At 44.1% G+C, this 11,215-nt stretch overlaps 1 protein-coding gene across 1 annotated transcript; it reads right to left on the reverse strand.

The window, feature by feature from the left end:
• Nucleotides 1–4,030: 4,030 nt before the first annotated feature.
• Nucleotides 4,031–11,213, reverse strand: MED19 (mediator complex subunit 19). The gene is made up of 5 exons (XM_048483557.1): nucleotides 10,828–11,213; nucleotides 6,640–6,896; nucleotides 5,838–5,934; nucleotides 5,626–5,720; nucleotides 4,031–5,408 (listed from the first exon to the last, which is right to left on the reverse strand). The coding sequence occupies exons 1-5, from the start codon at nucleotides 11,123–11,125 to the stop codon at nucleotides 5,340–5,342; spliced, it is 816 nt and encodes a 271-aa protein (XP_048339514.1). The 5' UTR covers nucleotides 11,126–11,213; the 3' UTR covers nucleotides 4,031–5,339.
• Between the last annotated feature and the right edge of the window lie 2 nt (nucleotides 11,214–11,215).

Here is an 11,215-nt window from a genome sequence, read left to right on the forward strand (position 1 = left end):
CACTGTTAGCTTTTTATATATGTAAGCACCAGCCCCTATACTGGTCACAGAGCAGGTAACAGGATCTGAGCAAAAATCATTTTCATGTCTGCCATAACACTGTAAGCTGCCACAACATCATTACTAAGCAGAATAAAAGAGAACTCCATTGTATTGTTATAGAAGTAACAAAACAAAGGTCTTTCTCTAAACCAGTCTCTTTGGCAACATTAGTTTGCAAGATAGGAGCCTGTCAGAAGTGTGTGTGTTCTCTTTGTTCATTATACCAATTGTGTGAGGATAATGAAGACAAGTTGAAAGTATCCATAAATGTTCTGGCTTAGTACACATTTTATTCTTGGTCCGCATCCTGAAAAATGCTTTAAGAAGCGCTGATATTTGTCGTTCTGTGTGATTTTTCTCTTGGTGCTGATCAGACCCTTTTGATCTGAATAAAATTAATTCTTTAATTTTAGTTGGTTTTGATTTTTTCCTTTAATAATCTAAACTTGGTATCCTGGGTTTAAAGAAAGGAAGGATTTCATTGTCTTCCTTTGAGACTGGTTGAAATCTAAATTGGGACATATCAAAAGAAGATTCCTGTCTTCCATTGAGACTGTTTGGAATGCAGGGTCTGCACTAACATATATATAGATTATTTAAATTCTGAGCAACACCTCACCTACACCAGGGTTTATGCTTGCTCCTCTCAATGTGGGGATGCATAGACAGACCACAAAGATGAAAGTGTTGGACTTCCCTGTAACTGTTTTTCAAGTGGTCTTCTGTGCAGACACACACACCCTTTCCTGCTGTGGGCTATTTTATACTATCAGTGTAACTAGATGACTTATCTGCACTTGACTTACCTTTCGCCTGTGGTAGCGCAAATACAGAGGGATGAATGCCTCCCTCCATAGGCAGTCCTATGGTTGGGGAAGAAATATTCTTTACCTGGAAGCCATGTGGCTTACAAAAGAAGGTTCTGGTCTCATTTTCTCCCGTATCTATATACCTAATAACAATGTGCAAACCCCCACCCCCATCTGCGGATATCTAAATCTGTGGATTTAAGACACAGGAGCACTAAACCAATAGTTCTCCAAACTTAGGGGACTCTCAGTGTTTACAGAAAAATCTTAATAAACACACACACTTCAGGTTCAACCCCCCCCCCCCAAAAAAAAAACCCCTACCTCCTTTCCTGATGGCTGCAGTGGAGGAGTTGATGGGAGTCACAGCAAGCCCGGCAGCAGAGGCTGACAACATGCTTGGCTCACTATAGCTGCACTGGGCTTGCCAGTACTGGAGGTGTTGGGTAGAGGGAAGAGATGCAGCAGGCTCAGTAGTAGAAGCCACAAGCTATGCAGGGGTTGCTAGAGTGGAGGAGATGGAGATGCACCAGGCTTGCCAAGAGTGTAGGTCATTGGTGGTGGCAGAGACAGAGGAGATAGTGGGTCTAGCTCAGGGGTCTGCAACCTTCAGCTCTCCAGATGTTCATGGACTACAAATCCCATTAGCCCCTGCCAGCATGGCCAATTGGCCATGCTGGCAGGGGCTGATGGTATTTCTAGTCCATGAACATCTGGAGAGCTGCAGATTGCAGACCCTGGTCTAGCTGCAGAGACTGGATGCCACACCAAACTCAAGTGGGGGTGGGCAGGGAGCTTGAACTGCTCTGGGCTTGCTGGCAGTGGAGACAAGGGCTGGGGGGTAAGCTACAGTAAGTTCCCTGGAAGTGGCAATGATAGTAAGATGGAGGCATTGCTAAGCAGAAGGGACCATTCCCCGAAAGTGGGTTCCAACTTGTACATTCTAATTGCGAAAATGGGCAAACCAAAGGATTCTTAAATCTGGAACTGTGGATAATCGAGATCTTTCTATCCCATGCTTGCTTAAAAAAATCTGAAAAGTTAAAAATGTGAAATGAAGAGAATTTGTAGCTTTAAGAAATCATGGTTCTCATTGGCTGCTGCTAGGCAACCACAAGCATTCTACTCTAAGTTTCCCTCAGTAAAAGGTAGTAGTAGGGGGCAAGGCCCTTTCCAGGACTGTTTTGGCTATTAAGGGAGGACAGGCAACCACCACAGGATGTCTTCATACCACTCTATCTGCAAGACTCAACTAGGCTTGGCTGCTTGGACTGTTCATCAGCAGCTGCCCTACAAAAGCAAATGTGGTGTAGCAGTTAGAGGTCTGAAGCAGGGTCTGGGAGTCCCAGGTTCAAATCACCGATCTGCCATAGAAGCTCACTAGGCGATATTGAGCCAATCACATACTTTCAGCCTAATCTGTCTCACAGTATTTTGAAAATAAAGAGGAAGAGAATGGTGTAAGCTGCTTTGGTCCTTACTGCTGGGAAAGACGGGGTATAAATTAAGTAAATAAATGAGATGCAAATAAAATAAGTTGGTTTACGGCTGAGGAGAAAATGAGAAAATATGGGGATTGTCAGCAAGAGGAAAATGGAAAATATGTTGAAATGGTGATTTAGGAGAAAGTGAAATGCCCCCTCCCCCCTTCTTGAGGGTTCCCTACCATGCAAATGGTACAGCACTACACAACTGGGCCATAGTTTTCCTAGGCAGGGGCTGTGGGGGAGATAAAGACAGAGGAAAAGATACAGGTAGGTTTCCTGTGAAGAAGGGTTGCCAACTATAAGGTAGGAAATTCCTAGAGATTTGGAGGTGGGAATGAGAGAAGTAAGCAGGAAGATAGGAGGCTTTCAAGGACACAAAGAGGAAATAGTGGGGGGGGGGAGTGACTCTCTCTGCAAGTGGAGGGGAAGTGACCCCCTCTGGGTGTGGGCAGAGGTCTGTGGAAAGGTTTAGCATTCACCCTTAGCATCTCAACCAATTTACTGTTTCTAGTTGTAGCTATCATATTAACAAGCAATTCCTTTATTATTTCAGCAGTTGCTAAACTGGCTATACTAGATTCAGCAGGGGCGTCATTAATGGATAGGAAAGGGTGACAGATGTGATATACGATAAACCTTTGTTTGCTTTAAATAATGAGCAAAAATGTATTACCTAAACTCATTTCCCAACCCCCTCTCTTTGCTACTTTGTTCTCTGTAACAAACAGAAAGAATGCATAAGAGCAGAGGGAGGGAGGTGCAGTTATGCAGTTCAAACTAATGTGAGCAACTAATCAGCTGAGATGGAAGGAAAATGTAGTCAGATAATTCAGTGAACCCACAGGAAGGAGAACATGGACAAGAAAATGAGGTACACTATTTGGCGCTTTTTAGGTTCCAAGGCACAATTCAAAAGTTGCATCCAACATGAACAGCAGTAAGCCTTTCACTACCTCCCCCAGGCCTGGGAAGTACGATGAACTACTGTGGTCCTGCAGAAAAACAGTGATTGTAACGGCAACATTTACCTGGAAAATATTCTACCTCTTATTAGAAACTTAAAACAGGAGACTTGCTCAAAAACCATAAAAATAAGGCATATGCTTCAAATTAGCTACTAACTCTCAAAGTGCCCTCAATGAAGGAGGATATGATTTTTTTAAGGATACAGAAAGTAGTGACTGAGCCACCCTACGATGATCCTTGTGCAGATGTTGCTCCTAAACCACTAAATGCCTATCACCAGTTCATTCCCTGCCTTTCTAACTTATGGTAACCTCAATTTTCTGTGATGTAACAGGTGGCCTCTGGAGTATGGAAAGAAAACAGAATGAGGCTGTACCATTTTTCCTTTGAGCCAAGACAACTGGTGAAACTGTAGTCACTGCATTACCTCATTCCAGCTTTTGCTGTGGTGGAACAAGACCTTGGTCAACAAAGCTGGACAAATTTTAACTGCTTTGAGCTTTGGCAGGTGTAACCAAAAAGGCAGGCAGCACAAGGGGCCGACTGTGCTGCAGCTTGCCCGTTTGCTTGTAAGAGTAACAGGATTACAAGAAGTTGATGGAAAGCTTCAAAAAACCCCTTGAAACTAAACTGAAAATGTCAACATCTCTCCTTCAAGAACCTGTCCAAGCATTAGCAGAACTCTACAGTTTCACATGTCTGAATGATGAAACACACAAAGGCATATTTTTCCATATCACTCCATCATGGAACTCAGGAGGACACAAGGGAGAAAGATGACGAAGGAACTAGGGTGCAAGATACAGATGCAGAAGTACCAACAGTCCTCACTTGGCAGTCATCTTGCTTGTTTGTAGGAACCATCAGAAAATGCCAACCATCTTGCAAGCACACTGATTAGTCAACTTGTTTTGAAAATGGCAATATGGAGACATCCACCTTACCACACCATTATGATTTACAGTCCAATCATTACTTCTTTTTCCTTCCTTAAACTTTATGAACTTTCCATAAAACTTCCAAGTGTTCAGACATTTTACTATCCTCCTAAGAAGTGAAGAGATCCCCACCCAGCCCTTGGAATCTAGAATACACATCACACCAGACTGATTATGCTCCAGCTTGCCGCCAATTGCTGTATTTGCCTACAGCCAATGAAGGGTATTTGCATAAGCAGGTACAGTTTACCAGATGTTCTGCGCTAGAAGTGGTTCCACAGGAACTGCCTGATTCCTTTCCCTTCCTTTCCCCTAAACTGATCAACTTGAAATTTGCACCAAAGGTCACTCCAAAGAAAACTCCTCTGTATGATCCTTTAGTAAGCAACTCATACGTAAGCAGAGCAACATAGGAGAGTAACAACAGTGCAAGTCTACAAAGCAGAGGCCTTCAGAAAGAATTGAGGCCTCCATTTGGTTTTTAAGGGCAAGAGCAGCTTCTCTATCTACACAGCACAGTTAATCCACCGTCTTCTCATCAATGTGCTGCCTTCTCTTGTCATATTCTATTCAGAGAGAGCTGCTTACTGCAATCAGGTTATTAGCCTGTCCAGGAGTAATCAGAAGCTGTGCCCCATGAATAAGAATGCATCAGTGGAATTATCTGTGTATCTGCAGCAGATTACAGAGCTACTTACAAAGCTCTAGATTACTTGAGGAGGCCGCCTCCAGGATTCCTTCAATCATTAGCATCTCCTCCAATAGAGATTTAATTAAAATCTGAGACAGGGACATCCCAACTTAGGATCATTTTGTACCAACCCCCTCCCCCCCCCCAAAAAAAACCCCCCCCTAAAATGGGCAAAGATCTCTGACAAAAGACATTTGCTTGTTTCAAGTCCCAGGCAGTCTGTGTTCCCTAGACAGACACCAATGGAGTCCCAGAAGGTCCATTTAGTAGTTGTCTTCAACATGTCGCTCCACAAAGTGAAAGTATATGAGTCAGCAGTGGTTCTGCCATCATCGCTCATCCTTTTTCCAGCAAGCTCCCAGTACCTTCCTGGAGCACTCTCCCCATCACACTTTCTGGCAGAACTTTATCGGAGGCTGCTACTGCTGCTGGCTTGAGAGCTGCCCACACCTGGATGCTCGGGGCTATGCCGGTTCTGAGGAAAACGAAAGACATAAAACAATAAGAATGGTTTATTTTAATTTCTTCTTGCCGAGGCTCAAGGTGGATGATAACTGAAAACAATGGAAGCAGCATGAGCCACGAAGGAGCTTCAGGCCAGAAAAGAGGCCTCTGCTCTAATGCCCTTCATTTCTGAGCAGTGTCTCCAACTTTCCTATAACTGGTTCTAAAAGGTTTATCCCACAGCTCACCTTCTTTTTCTTTTTCTCCTTCTTTTTTCTTTTCCGCTCAGGATCATCCTCTTTTTTCTTCTTCTTTTTCTTGTGATCAGAATCTGAAGGTGTTTCTGCCAAGAAAGATTCCGTAGTTGAAGAAGGCATCACTCAGATGGATGTGGGGAATCGTGATGGCTTAGGCTACTGAATGGAGGGCGAACACAGCACCAGATGAGGAAGCATCTTACCTGGAGGGACAGGATCCTGTGTACGGCTCTGCTTGTGCTTGTGTTTGTTTTTTTTCTTAGGTGGCTGGATGTGCATTAAGCGACACTGCTCTGGCAGCTGCAACACCACAAAAAGAAACAGAGGCACATCTATACAGCATAGTTGCAGAGGGTAATTACGAGGAAGTTCTCAAGACTTACTGGGAAAGCTCACAGTAGTTCACATTCATCAGCTTAGAATTCCTGGGCCTTTTCTGCATCAAAACTTCCCAACTATTCTGAACACACTAAGTGAGATTATCTGCCAGGTCCTAATTTTCCAAACACAGCAAAAATCAGGCTTTGCTATACTCAGAACTATCCACACCTGCTCCCAGCCAACTGTAACACACCATCTGCCAATAAATTGAGTATTTAAATTTAAATTTAAATTCAAAGTTAACCCTGCTCTGCATACCTGCTCAGTAACCAAGGAAGAGAAAACATGAATCTTTTCTATTACAAAGCAAAGAACTTCTATCCCCTTCCACTTGGGCTCTCTATTACCACTGTGCACACCAAACAAAATGGATCCCAAGGTAATCAACTTAGCCTCTTATCTTATCTTAGCCTCTTATGAATAATACACTGATTAATAGGAATTCACGTTTTCCCTGTGATCTGTCACCTCCAACTCTTACTACAGCTTCACCCATGTGTGTATCGTATTGTTCAGATTTTCCAGCACGGGCAAATTTTCCTTTCTGTCGGAGACTACAGTGTCTATAATAAAAATGTCCTCTCCTTCACCCCATTCCCCGTTCAGTTCCCATCTTTGACTTACCGGGCCTGCATGGAGACGAAAACCTGTGAGCATTGTACCAGTTATAGGGTTGAATGAGCTCCCACAGATGGGGGGCTTCTCAATGAGGGAGCGAAGACTGCTGTTGTCATGAGAGCCTGGCAGATCTATCATCCCTGGCAAGTCAGGCAGGAAATTACTGAGCTTCTCCTTCACCTTTTTGCCACAAAACTTGTTGTAAGCATGCTCCAGGTTATAATAGGTGATGAGATTAGTGCTTCCTGTTAATTCAGTGGTGCCTGATGCAAAACAAAGAACAATGTAATGCATACTGTGATTAGTTTATCAGGAAAAACCCCATTCAGAATAGGCCAGGTGTGGCATGCAAAACTATCATGACCCAAATTACTTATGCAGCAAACTTCTTTATCTGGGTATGAAGCAAATGCATTTTTTTCTCTTACCAGCCACCCCATGACCATTATCTGGACCTATCACAGCATTTTGACCCTTCTTCGCTATAACACATTTAGGCATACAGTACTTTTGCAAAGACAGGAACACATACGTTGCCAGAAAGAAAACTACCAAGTAGTTAGGATAAATTATGTCAAGAGGAACTGTTCCTGACAACTCAGAGACAGCATATTAGAGTAGAAAATCAAACACAACAACCTGATCCTACAGGAGCAAGTCCCATGGTCTCCGAACAGGGCTTGCTTTTAAGGAAGAATATCCACAACTAAAGTGCAAATGTCAGGATCAGGCCTCCCCTCTGTGCTTCACCAATTCCAAAGTTAGAAATTAGATTCCAAAGTTAGAAATTAGATTAATGATTTAACAACACAATCCTGCAGGCATTTTTTTCATATTTTTATTTTATTATTATTTATTGCATTTATATGCTGCCCTTCCTTTTATGGGATTAGGGTGGCTTTTTATTCTGTAATTCTTGAGTCTCAAAGAGGAAGGTGGACTTTAAATTGAAGATTAATCATCATCATAATCAAATTAATTTTGCTTAAAACCAATTCAGTTGAAAACTTTCTAAAATATGCTTACCATTAGCCTCCTAAAAAGCCCGCAAGGAAGCCAAGCCAGCCTTCCTGGGCATTTCTTAAAGCACCACAGAAATCAGGCCAGGGTATGGGCCTGAAGGCACATGATGTGCCAACCTTGCTGAAACTCAACAGGTCTGGCCAATGCCTAGATAAGAGACCTTCTAGGAACTCTTACGTATGCTGCTTTGTGTAACATGGAAGCAAGATGGACCAAAATGTAACAATAACACATCTGAGAAGAGGATGCTTAACTGCCATGTCAATGTACAACTACACAGCCATATGTGTTTCTATTGTGACTGTTATTCACATTTAAAGAATAAAACCCTTCCACTTTCTAATCTATAGGTAGCAAGAATGCATTATCCTGTTCCTTCAACCCTCTCAAGAATGCTTCAGTGACCCAAACAAGGTTACAACAATTTCTACCTTTCCTCTGGTTTCTAAATTACTTCACTTGTAAAAGTTACATAAATTCTTCTGGGCAGGAAGGGATAGATGTATTTTTAAAGAGGTATTCCCATCCATATTTATTTCCAAAATATATGGAAGGTCAAGAATTTAGGTAAATATACTACATTTAAAAAATCCTCAAAGAGAAGTAGAGGAATATTTTTTTAATTACGGCCTACCAAACAGTCACAAAGGGACAAAATAAAGTTTCAAATTTGTCAGAGTTTTTCATCAAATGGATATCCAGTGCAAAAAGCAAAAAGTTTGGTTGGAAAAGAGAGGAGAGATAAATATATTTCTGGTAAAATGGAAAGGCCCTGGGTAGTTTGTAACCTTCTTGAAACTGAACTCACTTATTGTTGTACACTTAACTGGATTAGATGGCACAGCATGCAAAACAGATTTATGGAGGCAGCACAGCCTACTATGTCTCACAAAAAGATTTATGTGTGGTTTGTTTGTAGTAGGGCAGAAGTGAAAGTGTCCTTCCACTGTTAAAAAAAGTCCACCACTTGTGTTCCCCCACTCCCCTGCCCCAAAAGGATTCTGAAGTGGTAATCCCACTAGAATGGAGTTCTTGGAGAACCTAGGAGGAGCAGCCTGAGGTTGAAGCCAGAAGGGGAGCCCAGGCAACTGTGGTACAGAGTCAGAGGCATCTTAGCTGCTGCCGCCACTGCTTCATGCCTAGGGAGTGGGGAAGCCTGAGTGGCTCACTCACCGCCACTGCCTTCCATCTTGGGGTGGGGGAAGAATGGGATGGGACTTTCCCCTGCTAAAGGGAGCCACCAGCACCAGGCAAAGTCTCTCTGTGGCCCTGCTTCCCCCTCCTGCAGCCTATTTAGGGGTGGAGGACAGCTCCCTGGCTGACCTCCTGGCCACCTCCAGAACACAAGATACAAGGTGAGTGAGCTGGCCCTTCTCCTCCTTGCCTGGTGATGAAGTGGCTCTTGGAGGAGTGGGCCTTGCTTGTAGCGGGCTGTGCCTGAGGCTGAATGGAAGGCACCTGTGTGAGTCTCTTCCCTCCGGAGGTGGAATAAGCTGGAGGATGATTATGATCCCACTGCTCATCCCAAGGGCTGCTCTGAGTAAGCTCGTCCTTCGGAGACAGGCTCACACCTCATCCTCCTCTCCCCCCCCCCCCCATTTTCATTTAGACCCTCGAGTTGAGCCATCTGCACTATGTGAGCCTATCCTTGCTGAATCTGGACAGTCTGATCTCAGTTATCAGGAGGGGGGGAGCCTCAAAGGCACTTAGGGGGTCAGCTCATTGGCAAGGTGTTGGCACTGTCATACCACTGCATTAGATATCACTGATTGGGTTTGGGCAGTGGTGCTTAAATCAATGGCAATGGTCATGTTCATCTTGCACACTTTGGAAAGCGGTGAAGGACTGGGGTGGGGTGTTACTATGGGGGAAGGGCAGGTCTGGTGTTACAAGAGAAATGTTCCTCTCGAAGGCAGGAGGACCTTCAGTGCAATCAATACTTCATTTGTATCTGAGGGAGCAATTTCTGTGCTCACAGTAGGCACTAGGACCCCTGCAGAGCATTCCATCACAAAGAAGGTCCAGAACAAAGTGGCGGATTAATGTAAAAATTTCCTGAGATCTTTTGGTGAGACAGAATATAGGATAGGAAAGAAAACTAATGCTCATTCCTTCTTTGAACCAATCAAATTCCTCTTCCTTTTTTGAACATTCAAGCTTACTAGAGAATTCTTGTTAACCTAAAAGCTATAGCTCATTACTTTGATGGTTAAGTTGATGCCAACACTCAAACCAAGAATAGGAAAATTAGTCATTCAGCTTCATGTTTTCATTATCTTCATGGCCTTTTTTTTTTTTTTGCCAACCAGTAAGGTCCAGTTTAAAGATGTATTAACAGCATAAGGTGCTAGCTACATAGAATACTTATTTGTTCTTACACCCTAAGGATATTTGAATCAATTTTCTTAAATATTTTTTCAAGGCACATAAAGTAATAAGCTCCGATTGTTGACCTAAACGTTTCTAAAGAATGCCTAAGTTTTATTGCTCTACTCTCAGGGGAAACTGTTTTGCTGACACTGGTAAACAGGCTCCATGCAAAACCAAACGAAATGGTTAGATAAGGAAATTGGAAACTTCACAAATTGAAAATAAGAAGAATCGTCTGAGGGTCTGTTGAACTGAACCAGGGGGCAGTCTTCAGGGAAGAAGGGACTGCGTTCCCAGAACAGCCAGATGCCCTAAGGCCAGAGGTGTCAAACTCGCAGCCAACATGCTGGCAGGGGATGATGGGAACTGTAGTCCATAACATCTGGAGGGCCGCGAGTTTGACACCTGTGCCCTAGGAGCTATTCAGTTCCTACACGGGCTCTCTTAATAGGCGCTTACTTTGGAGTAAGCCTAGTCAACTCAACGGGACTTCCGGTCGAGGTTTTGGGGGCTCAACAATGAATTTTTGTGGAAAAGAGGCACAGTAGCGATACGGCCTCAAGCACCCGCCAATCTAACGTCTTCACTACGAACTTCACTTCCGCCAAGCCCGTAACTTCGACCGTTGATTGGCACAGCTACAGGAAAATGCTCGCCTGGCATACTTGAGCTGTCCTACTGGACAAAAGTTCCTTGACGTCGTTATTGTTCCTAAACTACCATTGGCCCTAACACGCATCCCCCGCCTCCAACCCCCGGATGGCAAAACAGCCCATGAAGCCCGCTCCCAGCGGCAAATACCTGGTAACTCGCGCATCAAGTAAAAAGGGCTGGCTGCCGCCGCCGCCGCCGCCGCTTTGCGCGCTGCTTCCTCTCCGACGGCGGCCACCGAAGGTACGGGAGGCGGCCCGCTCCCAGGCCCTCCTGGTTTTCCTGACCCAAACCCCAGCGCAGCAGTAGCAGTGGACGGAGGTGGTTCTGCCCCACCGAAGAGAGCGGAAAAATTCTCCATTATCCCGGCGTGCTCCGCGTAATATCCTCCCATTGGCTCCACATTCTGACGATCCCTTACGTTTGTCTTGTTTTCATTGGACAACATTCAACCCCGCCCACGGATCATAGGCCAAAAAGCCTAGAAACCCAATCCTACTACGATTGGTCGATTGTTTAGCATCTCAACGGCGCATTT

This window comes from Sphaerodactylus townsendi, linkage group LG02, assembly GCF_021028975.2.
Source record: "Sphaerodactylus townsendi isolate TG3544 linkage group LG02, MPM_Stown_v2.3, whole genome shotgun sequence".
NCBI classification, from domain to species: Eukaryota; Metazoa; Chordata; class Lepidosauria; order Squamata; family Sphaerodactylidae; genus Sphaerodactylus; species Sphaerodactylus townsendi.

What these genes read in the sequence shown, in the direction of transcription:
- MED19 (XM_048483557.1), bottom strand. Translation starts at nt 11,125, where the DNA reads ATGTTGTCCAATGAAAACAAGACAAACGTAAGGGATCGTCAGAATGTG. An exon ending in CTTGATGCGCGAGTTACCAG is followed by an intron (nt 6,897 to 10,827) that starts GTATTTGCCGCT and finishes GTTTTGCATCAG; the next exon opens with GCACCACTGAATTAACAGGA. An exon ending in ACAGGATCCTGTCCCTCCAG is followed by an intron (nt 5,721 to 5,837) that starts GTAAGATGCTTC and finishes CTTTCTTGGCAG; the next exon opens with AAACACCTTCAGATTCTGAT.